Source organism: Rattus norvegicus, chromosome 1 (genome assembly GCF_036323735.1).
Source record: "Rattus norvegicus strain BN/NHsdMcwi chromosome 1, GRCr8, whole genome shotgun sequence".
NCBI classification, from domain to species: Eukaryota; Metazoa; Chordata; class Mammalia; order Rodentia; family Muridae; genus Rattus; species Rattus norvegicus.
The window spans coordinates 216,720,077-216,740,725 of record NC_086019.1 but is presented as its reverse complement, the minus strand read 5'-3'; the positions used below and the strand labels follow the sequence as shown (position 1 = coordinate 216,740,725).

Below are 20,649 nucleotides of genomic sequence, written 5' to 3'. Positions count from 1 at the left end.
AGGACCAGAATTCAGATCCCAGCACACAAACAACTGAATTCCACCTCCAAGGGATCTGATATCTGCACATACACACACACACATACACACACACACACACACACACACACACACACACTCACAGAAATAAAACCTTTAAAGACAAGGGTAAAAGGAGGACTGGGGCTGGGACTTTGGCTGGGATAAGCAAACCACCAGGTTCAATCCCCAGTCCTTACCCCAAATAAAGAAAAAGGTTGTTAGTTTCTTGGGGGCACGGCTATTAGAACTGTTGATTTGGACCATCAACTTTTGGCATAAGTATATGGGCTGGAGAGCAATTAAAAGCCCCTGTTGCTCTTACAGAGGACCTGGGTTTGGTTCCCAGCACCCACATGGTAGCTCACAACCATCTGTAACTCTAATTCCTGAGGCTCCAATATCTTCCTCTGACCTCTGTAGGCACCACGTACGTACACCATGTGTACACACACAGACAAAACACTTAAGTAGATCTTGTAAAATTCTTTTTTAAAACAAAAGAGGATATGTTTGGTTTGGGATAGCTTTTCCCACAAGCCCAGAATGGGCAGAGAACAGAAGGAGCAAGAAGAGTAAAGTCACAATCAGAGCCCATTTCATCACACTGCAAAAGCAGCTGCTCATACAGCCCAGAGGCACTGGCCATCTACACGTCAAGCCTGTGGTGCACCCTGGGTAGAGGCACCCTGGGTAGAGCTTGCCTATGAGTCACAGAGACAGATCAAGGAACAGGTACAGGGGAGACTAAACAAAACCAAGAGGGATGTTACTGGAAGATACCGAGGCAGGGAAGGGCTTCCAGGCCACACACAGTGTGCATAAAGGCTACAAGTTCTGAAAGGACAATCCAAGAGGGTCACCTGGTCCCATGTCCTGCCTCCCTATGATGGTCCCAGAGATCACCTGTCCTTTGCCCCTATTTCCCACTTCCAGTGTCGTGACAGCAGGTGGCCATCACAGGAACAGAGTTGTCATCCTCTATGCTGTCATCCTCTATGCTTATGTGAAGACCGTGAATTAATCATATACGACCTTCAGAACACAGCCTGTCAGGTAGCATGAACTATTGCTATTTAAAACCAGCACCTGGAGGAGACAGGAGACTGAGAGAGGGGTTGAGAAGCCATGGCAGGACAAGATGGCAGGTGATGTTAAGATTCTGCTCTGTGTATTTACAGGTTGTTATCAATGTTCCTAAGGGATGGATGGTACTGGGCTTTGTATGTTTAAGTGGGCAATTATATCTTACCAATTGGGTCAAAAAAAAAAAACAAAACAGCACCGGACAGAAGCTAGACGGGCAGTGACTCTCAGTGTACAGCAGGGGTTCCAGAGAAGACAGTTCTCCTGGGGACTTTTATTCTACTTTTCTTAGTCATCATGAAACCCCACCCGTACTACCCCCAACTCCTGTTCCCCCCTCCAATGGCCAAGGCTAAGATAATGGGGGAAGTTAAACATCTATGCTTGGCTTTGGGTGTTGTTTTGGGGGAGGGGTGTTTGTTTCTTGGGGTAGGTTTGTTTGTTTGTTGGTTGTTGAGGGGATTGGTGTTGTTTTCGAGACAGGACCCTGGCTCTCTTGGAACTCACTATGTAGACAAGGCTGGCCTAGTACTCATAGAGACCCACCTGCTACTACCTCCCAAACTAGGCATTTAAGGTATATATCATTGACACTCAGTCTTGTTTTTTATTTTCTAGATATCATATAGCCTAGGACAGCCTTGAACTCCTGATCATCCACCCTCAGCATCCTCAGTTCTGCAATTACAGGTATGAACCACCATGCCCTAAGTTACATTACTTTACAAAAGCTAAAGACCTCTCATAAAAAGGAGGGAGATCTTACTACCTTTGCTGAACTCTTTCTGGATTGAATTGCTCTGCATACAGACAGCCACAGGTGTGGCTCAGCTGAGTGCTGACACCTGCTGGCCACTGTGGGTGCTACACACAGACACTTGTGTAGTTACCACTCTATCTTATCTTACCCACTTCTGCTTGAGTAGTTACTTAGCAACACAAAGCTATTATCCTATAGCCTCCCTGCCTTTAGACCTATTAATCCCACGGCAACAAATACATTTATTTACTCATTTATTAGCTATAAATTATTTGACTGTAATGATTTTCCCAGGGAATCTAATATAACAATCCCTATCCCCACCCAGATTCTAAAAGTAGGGAATTAGAAAGGAGAAGGCATCTACTGCTGTAAAAATGGTAAGGGTAAGCTCTGGCCCTCCCTCACCCGTCCCTGCCCCCACCTTCACTGGCCTCTGACATCCCGACCTCACGCTCAAAAGTGCACTTGTCTTCTGAGCACCTGTCCCTCGCCCTGGGCTGTGAACTTGTGAGGAGTGAGGTTTTAGCAGCCCAGTGTTTAAATTAGAGATGGGGGATATAACACATGCTCTGAACACATCTTGAGGTGAGTATTACATGAAGTCAGTGTTGAAAATAAAGCACAATGACAGACAACAGACCCTCCAAAAACATTTCTAGGATAGATGTTATATGACGTCAATGTCAAGAGTATGCACTGACAGGCTCACCCTAGGCATAGCTCTGTCTGAGTGAGGGTGGGCACTGTTATTGGCTTAGTATGCCAGGGCCACTGGAATCAACACAGACAAGGACGGGGGCCAAATGGAAATTTATGTTCTCACAATTCTGGAGACTAAAAGTCCAAAGCCAGGGTTGGGGATTTAGCTCAGTGGTAGAGCGCTTGCCTAGGAAGCGCAAGGCCCTGGGTTCGGTCCCCAGCTCTGAAAAAAAAAAAAGAACCAAAAAAAAAAAAAAAAGTCCAAATCCAGGGGTGGGTTATTTCTTCTGGTGCCTCTCTCTTTGACTTATAATGGAATATCTTATTCTAATGTCTTCTCTGCACACCCCACCAATTTTACCCCTGTGACCATGCACATACTAGGCCATCAGCAGAGACCTCTATCTGGCATGTCCCAGACATTGTGATACACTCAGATGGTAGATTCCTCCTCCTTCAAGGTGTCTGCTGTGGACTGTTGGGGAACAGGGTTAGGGGTGTCCAGGAGAGTTGCAGAGAGTCTTTGAGGCCTCGAGGAGGTGGCAAGGGTCTCTGAGAGGTCAGTGTCAGTCACTGAAGGTGTTTCTGCCTCAGTCAAGCGGGTGGTAGACAGAGGCCACTGAAATGCTGTCCGAACCCTGAAGGTTGAAGAAGAGCTTTCTGGAGTGACAGTTGATGAGGGAGTCCCCAGAATGGCTGGAGGTAGAGTGGGCAGTCCAGGAGAGACAGGTGCCCCTCCTGAGGGCTCACTGGGCCGGGAGGCTCCAGGCTTCCCAAGGACTGTGCCCTGTGGATCCAGCAGGAGTGAGGATGAGGCCTGGGCTACTGGAGGGCCTGGGGATGCAGACTGAACATTAGACAGGTTTGTTCTTAAGAGCAGCTTCAGGAGCTGGGACGTGGGCCTTGCAGGTGATGCTGATGGGGGCCCTGGGCAGGAGCTACAATTGACAGGGACTTCAGTGTCTCCACGGGGGTTCCGTGCAGCTTTGGCAAGATCTCCATGAGGGGAGGGTTGCTGCTTTTCTTCTTGAGGAAACAGGGAATCTGGGGAGAGGTGGGAAAGCAGGGTCACAAGGGTTCCCCTAGTTGAAAGGAGCCATTCCAGGGATAGACACCATTCTCTATTCTCAGAGGAGACTCAGCACCTAGTGAGGACCATTGTAAGCTGCCTCCAACCTCCATGGACAGAAGGCTGTGAAGAGACCATGAATGGAAGAGGGCAGTTCACCAAAGCAGCCCTCCCAGAAACTTGTAGTGTGACTTTTGGAAAGCACATGGCTCAGCATGTCTCCTCTTTGGGTCTTAGTTTCCCCCACACAGGAGTGCCAGGGAGCAAAGGATACAGAAAGAGTATATTGCTAGGACTCTGTTTTCCCACTTGCAAAATGGGCATCCCAACAGACTGAGGGCCAGAAGCAAGACTACACAGGATGGTTTAGCCTAAACCTCTGGCCAGCAGGCATCGATGACAGGTCACTATGGGTGCACCAATAACCACACGTGTATGTCACTGCACTGTGGCTAGTGGGAGAAATGGAATCAGAAAACAGAGGAACGCTGTATGTTCCATTCAATTTTACTATAAGCCTAACACTATCTAAAAAATTGGTATTCCATATGATTTATTGACTTGTTTGTTTGCCTGTTTGCTTGTTTTGTAGACACGATCTCTCTATGTAACCTTGGCTGTCCTAGAACTTGAAAGGAAAATTATTGGCTCAGGATCCCAAGACCAAGTTCTCAGCACAAAGGAAATTTATTTGCCCAAGAGGAACAGTGGGCAGGCAATAAGAGACAAAGACAGGAGATAGAGAATGAGGGAGAGGGGGAGTGAACTAGGGAGAGGGAAAAGAGGTATTTGTCTTAGAGGAGAAAGGACTGACTCTGGTAGAAAAGAGACAAACTTGGCATATAGGGAAATGGATGTTTATAACGGTAAAAGGGGAAACTCCATGTCAGGATGAGCTGTTTAACTTTAATTGACATCTTAGTTAGGGCAGCCAAAGGGGACTTTTGATTGCTGGACTTCACTACTTTGATAGCTCGACCTTGGTGGTCAGCCTCAGGAGGAGGAATTGGCCAAATAAGGGACTAGACCTTGGTGGCTATAAGGAATGTAATCTAATGGTTTTCAGCAAAACAGAGGAAATTAAGGAGAAAAAGGAGGCCTGCCACACTCAAGCTTGCCAGAGTCCCTTCAGAACTTAGTATGTTGTTCAGGCTGGCCTTGAATTCACAGAGCTCTGCTTGCCTCCTGGGATTAAAGGTGTGTGCCTCCTAGCCCAGTAGACTTGAACTTTTAGATCCTCCTGCTCTGGGACTATAGGCAAGTACGACTACACTTAATTTATGTGATGCTGGGGACTGATCCAGGCTTCATGCCCACAAGACAAGTGCAGTGAACTAGGGGCTATCCACCAGTGCCAAATGAATAACAGCCCCAGCCCACCACCTCTCACACTGTAAGGGTGTGCTTCACAGAGGGAAAGGAAGCTAAGCACAAAGAGAAGAGCTGGTGGACAGCAAAGGAGAAATGAACATTAGGAAAGGGTCACCTGAGGAAGGTCGATACAGCTGTGCCCACCGGAAGGCTTTGAAAGTCCTCCAGAGGACAGCTGCACATAGCTAAAAGTCAGTAAGGCACATGTTTAAGTATGTGAACCGGGTGGTATGTGAATTGTGTCTGAAGAAATTATTTTTATTACACTGCATGTGCGTGTACCTGTGTGTGTGTGCGTGTGCATGTGTGTGTCGCAACATACTTGTGGAAATCAGAGGACAAATTTCAAGATACCAGAGGGGAGGGCATCGACCTCCTTTGGGTGAGCCTTTCTTTTTTTTCTTTTCTTTTCTTTTTTTCAGAGCTGGGAATCGAACCCAGGGCCTTGCGCTTCCTAGGCAAGCGCTCTACCACTGAGCTAAATCCCCAACCCCTGGGTGAGCCTTTCATTCTGTTCATTTCTCCTTTGCTGTCCTCCAGCTCTTTCCTTTGCTCTTATCTTCCTTTCCCCCTGTGAACCACACCCTTACGTATGTTCTGGAGACCAAACTTGTATCATCAAGCTCTGAAGCAAGTGCCTTATCTCCCCTGTCCCTTCTGGGTTTTGGTGATGGTGTGTTTTTGAGTTTGGCATTAACGGATTCACCATCACCACCACCGCCATTGCCACCGCCATCGCCACCACCACCACCACCACCACCACCACCACCACCACCACCCAGCTTCTTTGTATTATTTTTAAGTCTTCAGATGAAAGCAAGTCCCATTCTCTTTGGATGAAGTGGTGGTATTCTGTAGGATGATGTCATTATGCAGCAAGGCAGGTCCAGGATAAGGCAAAGCCTAACGTTGGATGAGAAGGAAGGGCAGGCAAGGGTGGGGAGTCTAGGAAGGAGGGGGAGAAGTGGCAGAAATCGAGATGGAGCAGGCTGACCCAGATCAGGTGGACCAGGTCAATTTTGCCATGTCTAGGTGGGCGGTTTCTATCTTTATTAACTGGCAGTGAATTGATTCTGTGGATGTATTGTAGATTGAGAATTTAACTTATAAATCTGATTGCTGCGTTGCAGTTTGTTGAGTCTTGATTTTACTGGGTAGCTGGGACCAGAGTTCCTGGCTGGCCAGGGCTGGCCAGGGCAACTAGCAATGGGAGCAGAGAGACCGCTGGGGCTAGAAGATAGCTAGGCTAATGTGGCATGGCGCCACACTGGAACCAGCCGCCGCTGAGATAAACTAAGGTTAGTTTTATATGGCCCTAGGGTGCCAGTACTAACACCAGGGAGTCCGAGAGTACCAGGGGCCCAGCATGAAGCAGAGATGAGAGGAAACCAGTTGTGTCCCTTTTTTATTTTTACCGAAACAGTATTCCATTTAGTTACTTATTTGTTTAATGTATAAGTGATCGATCTGCATATAGGCCAGCATGCCAGAAGATGGCATCAGATCCTATTTAGATGGTTGTGAGCCGCTGTGTGGTTGCTAGGAATTGAACTCAGGACTTCTGATAGAGCATCCAGTGCTCTTAACCACTGAGTCATCTCTCTAGCCTGGTGGTATTCCTTTTACAGAGAGCTATGTGTTGGGGGAACAGGGTGGGGTGAGCCGAGCTGAGACAATGTCCGGAAAAGAGGTTGGCTCAGCATGCGTCCACTTTGGGTCTCGGTTTTTGCACACAGAGGAATGCCGGAGAGCAAAGGATAAAGAAAGAAAGGGAACTCCCTTCCCCCAGGCTCTACAACCCCCTCTGGAAAGCAGAGCTAACACCCTTGAGGTGAAGCACTCTGGCAGGGTCCCTCAATGAGTGTTTCCAGCAAATTCTTAGTAGCTGTCAAGTGTGCTGGCAACAGAGTTTCTGGAAACCTGAGGGCATAGTATCTGTCCATTGTAGAGGAGACTGTGGTGGATAAGTCCCCAGAGGTTCCCAGCACTGTTCCCAGTCCTGTACTTTCCCAGAGCAGACCAGATCTTGGAAAACAGACACTTCCCAGGAAGCAGTGTTGGCCATAAGACAGTGGGGAAATCCAACATCTTTCTAAATGTTGAAAGCATAAAAAAAAAATCTGTGCACCAAGTAAACTGGAAACATTAGAACTGTGAAGTTTTGGAGACTGTCCTGACACAGCCCACAAGATTTGAAAAAATAGAAGTTGCCCCAGGATTTTCCACAGGAGGTGCACTACAGGTGTGTGGAAGGAAGGGAAAGAGACACAAAGAAAGAGAAGAAAGGGGGCCCATGGAGATAGGAATACCCGGAAGAAAGAAGAGAGGAATGGAGGGATATAGGGAGGGAGCTTGAGGTAGGAAAATGTGCCCTAGGGAATAGGGTGGTTCCCCCTTAACCGACATTTTGTTTTCTGCCACTTCAGTTACAGTGATCAATTGCTGTTTTCAGAAGTAAACAACTCATATGTTGATTGTGTGCCTTTGTGAGTAGCATGGTGGCATACACCATCCCACCCTGTCCTGCGCAGGCTGCAACTCACGCTCTGTCCAGTGCATCCGTATGTCTGTGTTACCAGTCAGTCAGTCACCTAGGAACCTCTCTGTCGTTGCTCTGACAGTGCTATCATACAGGGGTCCGTTCTACCCACAAGTTGAGACACATCTGAGGTCTCACAGATAAAGGGCAGCTTTCCTGGATAACCAGCTGTGGTCCACATCGAGACTTCAGAGCTATACCACAGATCACTGCGTCCTGTCTAACTGTGCAATAAAGAACCACGTGGTCTAGCCAAGTCTGGTGGCACGTGATTGCAGTCTCAGCACTTGCAAGGCTGAAGCAGGAGGACGGCTTATATCAAGAGTTTAAGGGCAGCCTTGGCAACAAAGAACTCCTATCTCAAAAGGGGGCTGAGGAAGGGCTGAGGCTAGGGATGATCACTCAGGGCCTAGCCTTTGGTACTGAACTTGATCCATAGCACCACACACAAAGAAGAAGGGGGATGGATAGAGTTGCCAGGCAACACAACACATTGTGTTATTTCCTAATAAACAGCTCAGAACTAGCAGCCCACCACACCTGTGTGACCTTCAGCAACTCTGTCTGAGCCTGGGCTCCCCGGCACGGCCTATGTTTCTGACAAGTTTTGCAGTGGAAGACAAAAAGGGAAGCTCAGGCTCAAGGCTTGCTTACCTGGGCAGGAGGAGTCAGTACAGACTGGCTGGCAAGGGACCGTCTCGCAGCTCACCTCTCCCAGCTGAAGATGCAGAAAGACACAGGTGAGGAAACCCAGAGTATCCCAACAACCAGTAGTAGAGCTCTCTGGGGCCTCTTGTGCCAGTAGTGGGGCACGCAGAAAAGTGTTGTTGGGGAGAGGCCCAAATACCTGGGCCCTGCTCTGGATGACACACAATGCCAGCCAGCAAGACACCTGCATCTGAACTTCCAAAGAGGGATGGGTGACCAGAGACAAAGGAACTTTGACAGCTCATGAAACGTGAACAGCAGAAAGATGGGCAGGTCGGCTTGGGGTCCCATGTACAACATGCAGGCCTGACAGGCAGCCCCAGGCCCTCAGGCCAGCTCACCTGGCAGACACACCGGGTACAAGGCTCATCATCCAAGGTAAACACCTGACCATTCACCACCTTTCTCCCCTCGAAGTTACAGTCTACAGAGGCAGAGACGGGACAATGAGACCCAGGTCCACCTGGGAGACTTGGGCACAGATGGCTTCTCCCACTCACCGTGGCATACAGGGCAGCACTCGCCATCCGGGTGGAAGGGGTAGGTACAGGTGATGGGACAGTCCACAGGTGAGCAGGCCACCGAGCCCAGCTGTAGGACACAGAGCACACATGGCCCCTCACTCAGGACAGCTAATCCAAGGCTAGGTAAGGCACGAGACACAGAGCAAAGCAGACCCATCTAGAGAGCAGCATCGGCCATCCATGGTGGGATGGGGATACAGGGGTGACGCTTTCTTAGTTAGGGTCCTTCCTAACCTCTCAGGAACAAGGCTGAGTTATCCAAGAGCTCACGTGACAGTAGTGACCCATTGACCAGAAAAGCTCAGCAGCATAAAATGAGGGAGAGAGCTGCGGTGCTGCTCTGGAGTGCACCCCCCTAGGCTCCATCTCCAGAATCATTAAAAAAAGAAGGAAGGAAGGAAGGAAGGAAGGAAAGGAGGGAGGGAGGGAGGGAGGGAGGGAGGGAGGGAGGGAGGGAGGAAGGAAGGAAACAAAGGAAGAAACAAACAAACAAAGAAACAAAAAAAAAGAAGAAACCAAGGAGAAAGGACGTAGAAGCAACATTTCCCAAAGCACGTGACGGAGAATATACAGGGCCAGTGGGCAACAGGTCACTCAGAGGCCAAAGAAATGTTTACCCTGCATTTCTCAATCCATGTGTTCACACATGACTGGGGCTGAGGCTCACTGACACCCCAAGGGCATACTGCCACCATACACAGGAGCTCCCACCACGCAGTAACTGTATCAGCATAATAAGCAGTGCCACTCTGTCCTTTATTTTCCAAATATGAAAATTCAATATGTACTAACCTAACACTCTTTTTAGACTGAGCAGTGGGTTGGCTCTGGGGTGCAAGTGTGGACCCAGGAGTATGTACACTAAGGCTCACTAGCCATGAAGTGAGGAGAAATGACTTGGTCTCCGCTGGCTACTTCTCTCAAGAGACATGGTGAGATGCACTGAGTTCAGTAACCCTGAAGCAGAGCTACTGAACTAGCTGGCGTTTTCCAGTGACTCCCTGATCCTGGCTAAAGAATCCTGCTAGACGGACGGCAGGGAGGTGGTTTCCATCAGGACCAGGGGTGACCCTTCTCCAGAGTTCAGGAGCTGATGCTGGGGATTGGGGTCGGGTTGGGTGGTGCGTACCAGGCAGATGCAGCTCAGACAGGGGTCAAGCACTGACGGGAAGGTTTCATTGTTGTAGAAGATTCTGCCTGTGTAGGTGCAGCCTGCCAAACAGAGCATGTGGTGAGCAGCAGCCTGAAGGGTGGCTGGCGGTGGTCAGGTGCCTGGCCAGGGCAAAGGTTGAAAGTTTATCTGGAGAGCAAAGGTCAGGCCCGGCACCTCCCCAAGCAGCTCAGAGGTTAGGTAAGCGATAAGCATCCTCGGAATGGGTGCTGACTGTTTTCTGTGGCTGGATTGAGCAAGAACATTGCAGAGTCTTGCTTCGGTGTCTTCATACCGTGGAGTGGGGGTGTCACTGAGGACCTTGGGGGAAGTGCAGGCAGATGACCCATGAGGCTCACAGTGGTGCTGGAGACACACAAGGTTTCTGTCCCTCTCCAGTTAGTCAACCACAAACTCCATCTGTCCAGACCAGTCCCACCCCCCACCACCACCACCTCTGCCTCAGCCCCTGCCATGGCTCATATCCCTAATCCCTGATGTCCCCAAAAACTCTATGTAAATAAGACCACTTTGATGAAATTGTTCACATACTGGTAACTACAAAAGCACATGGTGGCACAAGCCTGTGAATCCCAGTATTCAAAAGCTGAGGCAGGAGCATGGAATTCCAGAACAGCTTGGGCTAAAAAGCAGATTCTAGGTTATGCTAGGTTATAGAGTGAAACATTGACTCAAAGGGGAAAAAAATGTGTATATATATATAAACATATATATATGCATATATGCACATATATATTCTTACATATATATAATAAAATCAGGTGAGGCAGTAGGGAAATATTTTAACATTTATTTTACCTGTTTTCTTGTCGGTTGTCTGTATTTGGAGCTCCGGGGATGGTGCCCAGAGTCTCATGCATTCTAAGCAAGCACTCTCCCTCTGAACTACACACCTTCCAACATAATACGGTTGATATTATTTTACCTCATCTTATTTTTTGAGACTGAATCTTGCTGTGTGGCCCATGCTTGAGCCTCTTTCTCCTAAGAACTGGGGTTTCAGGCATGTGCCAACAAGCCCAGCCCTTAAGAAAAGATTATTTTTAATAACAAAATGCCCATGACACACATATATAAAAAGCGGTGCATGTCAAAAACAGAGATGAGCCTTTTAAATTTATGGCTTTATGGCTTTTCTATGACAAACTTAATTTTTAAATTGTAGAAAAGGTAAAAATAACTTTTGGGGGGAAAAAAACCTAGCCTTATTTGTGTTCTCTCACTGGCCCAGTTTTCTATGTCTGGTTTCTATGTCACCCCACAAGGACTGTGACCTCTGGATTTGCCTATGTGAGTCTAGCATCGAGGCCCTGTCTCGGGCAAGCCACTTTGCTTCTCTGAGCTGTGGGAGCTGTGCGGGTGGCCGGGAGCGTGCGTGAGATGAGATTCCAGGGGTGCTCAGTGCCGAAGGCCTGAGGCTAGGCAGGCAGGGGCTCCGGGAGCCCCGAGAATGGCTTCAGAGGGTGAGGTGGGGCCTGGCCCTGGTTACCTGCTGAACAGTCAGGGCAGCACTGTCCTGGGACCCGGATGGGGTGAGGGCAAGAATCCACGCAGTCTGTCCTCTTACAACTCACGGAGCCATCTGCCTAAAGGAAGAAGAGACTTCACCAAGACTTGGGACAGTAGGCCCTCCTTTTCCACACCACAGGAAAGACAGTGCTGCCTGCTGTCCAAGGCTTGCCCTCAAAGGATGCCAGGAAGAGGCTTTGGTGTGGCGGGTCCTCCCCACCCCTCCCCCATGACAATGAAGAGCAGCTGCTTAGCACAGGTGATAGAAACCTCCAGAAGGTTCTGCCTATCTCAAGAGAGGGAAGTCAGAGCTGGGTTTTTGCCTTGTCTGCTTCCTATCCTGTCCTGTTGCAGCAGCCACAGCCATACCATCACCCCCTCCACATCACCCCCTCCACATCTCCCCCTCCACATTCTTCTCAGCATTTCCCTGCAACCCTGGCTCACCCCAAACCTATGGAGAACAATAAAATCCTATTTTTATAGAAAACTATTCCACCGGAAATGCCTGTTTCAGAAGACCAAAATGCCATACGGGGTTTCTCCCACCCCCCACCCCTTCTCAAGAATTTGAACGTTCATGGCCTCTTATTTCACTCTCTTGTAAAATGAGGGCCAGGATCAGTCATGAAGGAGAGGATCAGCAGAGGGTGGCTTGTTCCCTCCCGTCTCCCTGCAGCAAACATGCTCAGGCTGGCTTCTCACAAAGGCCCCTGAGTGTCAATCATCTAGAGATTAATACGTGGGGTCTGGAGATCCTGCATGACTGAGAGGGGGCCCCTAAGGATATACCCCCTGCCCTGCTTTACTGGATAAACACAGCCCTCAGGGACCCAGATACTCAGAGTGGAAGGGGATGCACTATCGAGTTTCTTAGTAAACACCCATACTTGACTTTTAAATGCACACACTCTTATTTAGCTATGACAAGGTGCAGGTCAAGATGAAACATAGGAGACAGGAAAGGCAGACCAGCTCCCAGAGCTAGCCACACCCTAAGCCACCCTCTCGGAGGCCTCCCAAGGCCCCTGAGGCAGACCCTCATGGCAGCAGCTCCCTGCCCAAGCAGAGTAAACCCACGGTATCTAAGGCCGCCACCACACTCTACTGTTCTCGGTCACCCACTGAAAGCGGAACAAGTGGATCCTAGCCCTGCCTAGGAGGGAGACTGAGGCCAGGCTGCCAGTGGTCCTGCCTCTGTCAGGGAGGCAGAGGGGACAGCCCAGTAAAGCAGCTGAAGACGAGCAGGTTGTCATTCACCTGGCAGACGCATAACTCACAGGGATCACCAGGCGACCAGATCTGTCCAATCGGAAACTCAACCCCGTTGTCATCGAGAGAGCAGCCTGGCAAGAGAGGGCAGCAAAGGGAGAAAACGCTTGGCAGGGAGCCAAGATGCAGCTCAGTGGCAAGGCCTGCTCAATGGACCCACAACGGCACAAAAACAAACAAGCAAACAAACAAAAAACACGATAGGCAGGAATGCCCCCCCCCAACTACAGCACCACACTTCTAAAGAGGAAACCCCAAGCTCACAGGCATACACAACACACAAACCACGCAGACCAGTGTGTGCTTAAAATGTATGCACACTTCTAAAGCTGGATGTGGCGGCACTCTCCTTTCATCCCAACACTCAGGAGGCAGAGAGAGGCGGGAGGATCTCTGTGAGTTCCTGGCCTACATAGTGAGTTCCAGGCCAGCCGGTGCTACACAGTGAGCTCCAGCTCGAAAAATAAGATGCATGCGAAGTTTTACACAAAGTTAACAGACAAACAAACACACACATTCCCACCCCCCAAAAATGACCTATATTCAGTCATATACTTAGCTACACACATACTTACACACAAATTTGTGCTGGCAAAACAAAACCCACAGACAAAATACAAATGTATATTTGCATATACACAGATGGATACACACATACATGCATCACACACACACAGTCACACTCACAGACACACTCAGAGACCACAGAGTTGCACACACTTACACAATCAAACACAGACACTCACTTGCACAAAAACCTATACATCAAATTACACACACATCACAGGGAACTGGCACAAACACGCAGTGACATGCATTTGCAGGTGTATCACATAAAACATAGGCACATTCATACACAGATATCACTCATACACCAACACTTAAGGGCATGTACAGCTATACATACCTACAGGTAGACTCATATAAAGCACCCTTCAAAGTGAGGACACACACAAACATATATACTTATATAGTCACAGCTCACACACAATGCTATATAAAATACATATGCTCATCTCACAAACACACACACACACACACACACACCATCAGTCCAAGTGCACTTGAGCCCTGGGTTGGGGGCCACATAGCTGGGCCTTACCTGTGGTGGGTGTGGGTTCCCGACAGGTAAAACAGCATTGTCCTGGGCCCAGCAACCACTCCTCTCGAGGGCACTCCAGTTCTGGACATGGTGTGAAGGAACACTCTACCTCCCCATTCTGGAAGAGAGAGAAGAACATCAGTGAAGGGGACTCCCCAGCCCTGGGCCACCGAGAGCTGAAGAGAAGAATGGTGGGCAGCTATCCTCCAAACCCTCAAGTAAAAGTGACAAAGAAATGTCCAGGGAGACAGAGGAGCAGAGAAGGGGGAGTCCTTTTGGGAAGCTGAAAGAAGGTCCTGGGGTGATCTTCCTGCCCTAGCTGGATCTCTACCATCTCTCGTCCTCCCTATTAGCCATAGTTCCATCGAGACTTCTCCTACCACCTTCCACTCCCACCCTCCAATCGACTCTGCTCCATGGTTAGGAAACTGCCAGGCATCAACCTTACCTTGCCATCCCCACTCCAAGCCTTAGCTCTCAGCCTGGTCCACAGTGTCTGCTTTTTGGGAGCCCTCCCCACCTTACAGTCACAGATTCCTTCCTGGGGCAGCAAGAGTGCTTGGCCCCTTATGCCCAGACATGTCTGATACACAGCTGTGAGAGCCCAGCTCCCTCCTCTAAACTAGCACTCTCTACAGTACAGAACGGACCATGGTGTGAGCTGAAAAGATGTCTTCCTAGCATCCTCTCTGCCTTCTACTACTTCCCATTCCTCCTGAGGACACTCACAAGCTAGTAAATTACTGATAACAACCGCCTCTCCCAGCCTGCTTCCCCGGGAACACCTCCCAAGACACATTCCAGAAAAGCCCACCTGCCTCCAGTCTCCTCTGCTCCAACCAGAGGGCACAGCACCCTCGGAATTTCACCTGACTGATCTTAGTCCCCTCAAGTCTCCACTGTTAACAATGCAAGAGGATCCTGTGCCCAGCCATGCCCACCAAGGCCATTGGCTGCCAGTCAGAGGGGACTGGTGCTCTTCTGGGCTGAGGATGTGTGCTCCTAGATCACGGTAAGTGCTCTGCCAATACAGAGCTGAAGATGAGTGATTAAACCTCATGGAGACCGTGGGAAGGCATGGGAGATTCCCTACAGGGACTACTGCTTCAGTCTCTTCCTTTTGCTATGCAACAGGTTATCTTCTCCACAGCAAAGTATCCTGGGTCAACTCCTATGCTGCCCACCCTACGTTTTTTTCCCCATCTTCCACTGAGTCAACAGGGGCAGGAACCTCACACCCTACCTGGCAGACACAGGTGGTACAGTCGTCACCACCCCCACTGAACACAGCCCCGTCCGTGTACCACCGACCATGGAAATAGCATCTCCCTGCAGGAGACAAAGGCAGAAGGGCTCAGGGCTTTCCAGACGGAGAAGCTAGAAGAGTGGATAGATGGGCAGGGAGGGGTGGGGCTTGTCAGAGTGCTTGTCAACTTCTAAATCCCAGACCCCACACAAGTTACTACCTAAAAACCTACAAAAGAGGTCATTACCCAAGAGGCAGAGGGAGCCCCAACAGCTACAGAATAAGAATCTCAAGAAGAGCTGTGCCAGACACTGGACCAAGATAATCTGAAGATCTTCCTTAGGGTAAAACCAGCCCCAATGTCTGGAAAAGTGTATCTATTCAGGCAAGCTTGGGTTCAAGTCCAAGCTACACATCTCAGAGCTGATTAGGGCAAAATATGTGACTCCCTTGAAGAGCTGACAGTTCACACCTCACAGGTATCACACTGACTGTAGGAAAAGAAAATGAAAAACAAAAACAAAAAACAAAAACACAAAGCCCAACATGATATTTCCTGCCTTTTATCCCAGCACTAGGGAGGCGGAAGCAGGTAGAACTCTTATGAGTTGGAGGCCAGCCTGGTCTACATAGTGAGTTCCAGGACAGACAGAGCTACATAGTAAGACCCTGGCCCCCCGAAAACAAAAACAAGACAAAAAGGGAAAAATAACAGCCAGATGGTAGTGACACACACCTTCAATTCCAGCACTGGGAAGGCAGAGGCAGGTGAATCTCTGTGAGTGCAAGGCCAGCCTGGTTTACAGAGTGAATTCTAGGATAGTCAAGGCTACATGGAGAAATCCTGTCTGGAAAAACCAACAAGAAAAGAAAAAGAACGTAATGTCTCAAGTAGCCTGCATTCCCCAGCTACTCAGGAGGCTGAGGCAGGAAGACAGAAAGCTCAAAGCCTAATGAGGTGATGAAGGGAGTCCTAGGCCAGCTCAGGCCACATAGTGAGACCTCGTCTCAAAAGAAAAATTATAAAATGGGCTGGGGACGTAGCTCAGCGGTAAAGTACTCGCCTAGGGTACACAGATCCTTGGGTCCAATCTCTGGTGCCATGAAAAAAAAAAGTTTAAAATTCATTTACTTGTTGGGGGAGGGGCGTGACATGGAAATAAGAGGTCAACTTGCAGAAGTCGGTTCCCTCCTACCATAGTTATTGGATACCTTCACAGCCAGGCCATCCCACTGGCCCAAGATGATACAGTTTTTCAAATGTCAGCTTTGAAATCAGGCAAATTTGAGCTCACGTTTGGCGCCATCACTAACTGTTGTGTGTCTCTAGACAGCGACTTAACTTCTCTGAATCTGTCTTTTCATGAAAAGGCAGCAGTGAGCAGATTTCCCTCACTGTGATGACTCAAGAATTCAACAGACCAAGAGGTGCCAGTTACCCCAAACAGTCAGGGGCACCTACTGGTGGGGAACATCCCCTCCTGCAGATGAGGTCCCCGCTAGGCTTAACTTGGAAACAGAAAGGAAGAAAGTAGATAAGATTGGAGGAGACGTTAAGACAGGTTTGTCCTTCCAGGTGGGGGTGGTGGGTGTTAAGACAAGTCGTCCTTCAAGAGAGAGCTTTATTAGGGGAGTTATAAATGCCACAGGCAAACAGGCAGCCCCTGTGCAGCAGGGTTCCACAGAGAGACAGAGAGGTGTCCATTCTTCAGAAAAGAAGAATGTGTTCATTCTGAGGAAAGGGAGGATGCCCATCCCACAATGGGCTTAGTGAGTGAGTAACTGTGCTAAGAGTCAAGGGTCTGGCTGCTTCCACCCTGCAGTAACCTTATCCCTGTGGGGCTTGGTTGTGCTGGTTAGCAGAAAGGCCTGGGATCCTAACAGTTTCTGTTGGTTAAAAGATATTCCTTCTCACCCAGGAGCAGATCAATGTCAGGACTGGGCCCACAGCCCCTCTGCCTATACCCAAGATGTGCTGTAGAGGCAGGGACAGGGGAAGCCCAAGCCATGAGCATAGTTTGGCCAAGGTGCACAGAGGAGACACTAAAAATGATTGAGATCTATCATTACCACTTTTCTAAGGCAGGAGTAGGTCTCCCCTCTCCTGCCTCAATACACACTCCAAAGGTACTTCTCCCCGTACCCCAAACAACATCTCCCCAGAGTCACCTACCTGGAGCACAGGTACAGCAATCTGACTGTGGGGAAGCCTTGCATGGGCCAGGGGGACACTCGGGAGAGATACAAGAAACATTTCCAGCCTGAGGAGGCAAAAGATGGTGATGGGGACTGCCAGCCATGCCTTTAATCTCAGCGTTTAGCACGGAGGAGGCAGAGGAGGGCAGATCTCTGTGAGCTTGAGGCCACCCAGGTCTACATTACAAGTCTCTACCTAATAAGACTTGATTCACAAAAATAAATAAATAGATGTCAAGTTAGGAGCTGGAGAGATGGGTCTGTGGTTAAAAACCTTTTTAACTCCTAAAAGGAACAGGAGTTCCCAGCACCCACATCAGACAGCTCACAATAGCCTGTAACTCTAGCTCTAAGAGATCTGATACCGGGACTGGAGAGATGGCTCAGTGACTGGAGAGATGGCTCAGTGGTTGAGAGCACTGAATGCTCTTCCAGAGGTCCTGAGTTCAATTCTCAGCAACCACATGGTGGCTCACAACCATCTGTAATGGCATCCAAAGCCCTCTTCTAGTGTGTCTGAAGACAGCTACAGAACTCATATACACAAAATAAACAGATCTTAAAGAGAGAGGGAGAGGAGAGAGGTTAAAAAGGGAGAGGAGAGGGAGGGGGGAAAGGAGGAGGGAGGGAGGTCCTCTACGAGCACCTCTACACACATACACATATAAGTTAGTTCGGGATATGACTTAGAGTTGAGAGCACTTTTTGGTTGAGAGCACTTCTTGCTCCTGTAGAAGAACCAGGTTCAGTTCCCAGGCACCCACAGGGTACCTCACAGCCATCTGTAACTCCAGTTCCAGGGTATCTGACGCTCTCTCTTCTGGCCTCTGAGGGCACCAGCACATAAACAAATGCATAGATACACATGCAGGCAAAACACTTATACACATGAAAACATATCAATAAATCTTTTAAAAATAAATAACTAAAAAGTCAAAATAATAAAGTACTTTTTTTTTCGAGAAAGAGTCTCATTATGTAGCCCTAACTGTCCTGTTCTGGAACTCAACATGTGGACCAGGTTGGCCTCAAGCTCAAAAAGAAATGCTTGCCTGTCTTCCAAGTGCTGAGATTAAAGACATGCGACTATACCCAGTACACATCTTTAAAAGTAATTTTTAAGTTAAAATTTTAAAAGTGCCCAACATTAGAATCATCTAGACCTGAGTTTCCACTCTCTATGCATCTCCTAACAAGACTTTAGGCAAGGGGATGTCGCATCTCCGGGAGCTTGTCACACAGGTGGATTCAGTGCCCATCTTACTACGTAAAATTGGGAGAATGCAAACAAATTCCTCTTCTCTGCATGCTTAACACACAGTTAGAGATAGAAGAATGATGCTGCCATTCTCTGTGTCCTTGATCATAGACCACCCCATTCACAATTGTGGCCAGCCCGGGAGCCGTGTTTAAAGGTAGCCAGGGTAGGGCAGCAAGGATCGGCAGACAATGCCTGTAACAGATCTCAGTTCAAACCCCAGCTCCACCAGCTCCCAGCCTCCATCTTTGAATCTACAGATGCAGGACAGCATCACCCACCCTGCATTTGCTGGGAGCAAATTTGTTAAGAAACAGGGGAAGGGCACTAAGCTTGTGCCTGATACAGTGAGTGCTCAGAATCAAATTCACACAGACAGCATCTGGCACAGCTCATGATTACTCTCTGAGGGGTGTGAACTTGCCAGAAGCAAAAATACTCAAAGAAGGCCAGGGCTTAATGAGGCTGCTCTCTCCCTGATGTGGACACCTTTGTTGTGGTAGTAAATATTTTGCCTGGAGAAAACAGCCTCCCTGGGGAAGTTCCTGAGAGAGTTCTACTCTTCCCCTTCCCAAACAGATGGACCCTGTTCTGCTCTGGCTCTCACATGCACAGCAGATGCCTCCCACAGCCATTGGCCAGAGTTTGGATGCTTCTAATGACCTTCTCAAGCTCTAAAGTTTTAGATCCAAAGCCCTAAAGCAAGCTTCCTTCCAAGAAGAAGTTCATCTTCAACATCCAGTCTGTTCCCCTCCTTGACAACTCCCAAAGGTTAAGAAAACATGCGGTGGCAAATCCTGGGTTGCTTACCAGACAGACACACACAGTACAGTTCTCCTCAGGAGGTGAAAACACATCTCCTTCAGCTCGGATAACACCACTGTGAAAGCAGCCTTTGAAAGACAAACAGGAGGTGGGGACATCAGCCTCCTCAAAGGAGAGGAAAGCAGGTCTCTACTTTTCCAGGCGTAATACTTCTGGAACCTTCTCTCACCACCCTGGATGCACCAGTAGTGGCAGACATAGGTCCCTTGAACTGAGTGGTCCTAGGACCACTGGGAAACAGCACAGGAGACACATGCAGGATTCGCTGCAGTGGCCTTGAGAGTGTTCCTTGAAGTGTGTCCTAAGAAAGCCACATCTTAATCCCATCACACTGGACGCATTGGAACCTGGAATTCTAGCTCCATTTACCCAGACAGCCCAAGTCACATTGCCTCTCTGAGACTCAGCCATTCTCACCATAAAACAGAAACATCACTGTGTACCCAGCAGGAGGCCTGAAAGGACCCAAAATCTTGGTTATAAAGAGAACCCAGCTCTTTCCATCAGGGTCCCATATGCAGGTGGATCATGGTAGAAAACGGAAATAATCTCTAGACAGCAATTTAGGCACTTCCTCAGCAAACCCTGGAACGATTTTTGGTTTTACAGTGCTGCACATTGAATTAGGACTTACCTCACACACACACTAGGCAAGCACAAAGCCCCAGCCCCAGCCCCAGCCCCAGCCCCAGCCCCAGCCCCAGCCCCAGCCCCAGCCCCAGCCCCAGCCCCAGCCCCAGCCCCAGCCCCAGCCCCAGCCCCAGCCTATGGGAGGGAAGTAAAATGACTGTCTTCCAGCAATGTAGGACAGGGGAAAGAAACAATCAACAGAATGCATGTACACTCAGTGGAAGGAAGGAAGGAAGGGAGGGAGGAAGGAAGGAAGGAAGGAAGGAAGGAGAGAAGGAGAGAAGGAGGGAGGGAGGGAAGGAGGGAAGGAAGGAAGAAAGGAAGGTAGGAAGGAGGGAAGGAGGGAGGGAAAGAGGGAGGGAGGGAAGAAAAGAGGGAGGGGAGGAAGGAGGGAAGGAAGGAAGGAGGGAAGCAAGGAAGAAGGAAGGAAGGAGGGAAGGAGGAAGGGAAGGAAGGATGAATGGAAGGAGGGAAGGAGGGAGGGAAGGATGAAGGAAGGAGTGAAACAACAAAGGAAGGATGGGAAGAAAGAAAGAAAGAAAGAAAGAAAGAAAGAAAGAAAGAAAGAAAGAAAGAAAGCAAGCAAGCAAGCAAGCAAGCAGGCAGGGCAAGCCAAGAAAAGTGGCCTGATGTATGGTTCTCTTTGAAGAGTATTTCAGCATA

General features: G+C 49.0%; 1 protein-coding gene across 8 annotated transcripts in view; it reads right to left on the bottom strand.

The window, feature by feature from the left end:
• The window catches only part of Vwce (von Willebrand factor C and EGF domains), a 49,543-nt gene that overhangs the window by 12,559 nt on the left and 16,335 nt on the right, over nt 1–20,649 (bottom strand). The window contains exons 10-20 of one of the 8 annotated variants that reach the window (NM_001271311.2): nt 19,342–19,424; nt 17,251–17,338; nt 15,075–15,160; nt 13,832–13,949; nt 12,718–12,803; nt 11,438–11,534; nt 9,907–9,989; nt 8,754–8,844; nt 8,595–8,677; nt 8,200–8,263; nt 2,389–3,610 (exon numbers count right to left, since the gene is read on the bottom strand). In NM_001271311.2, the coding sequence (NP_001258240.1) occupies nt 3,000–3,610; nt 8,200–8,263; nt 8,595–8,677; nt 8,754–8,844; nt 9,907–9,989; nt 11,438–11,534; nt 12,718–12,803; nt 13,832–13,949; nt 15,075–15,160; nt 17,251–17,338; nt 19,342–19,424 (1,490 nt within the window). In that variant the 3' untranslated portion in view covers nt 2,389–2,999. Of the gene's footprint in view, nt 1–2,388; nt 3,611–8,199; nt 8,264–8,594; nt 8,678–8,753; nt 8,845–9,906; nt 10,050–11,367; nt 11,535–12,717; nt 12,804–13,831; nt 13,950–15,074; nt 15,161–17,250; nt 17,339–19,341; nt 19,425–20,649 lie in introns of those variants that run through there. The other 7 variants (XM_039079806.2, XM_039079819.2, XR_005486715.2 and 4 more) reach the window with 7 other exon arrangements.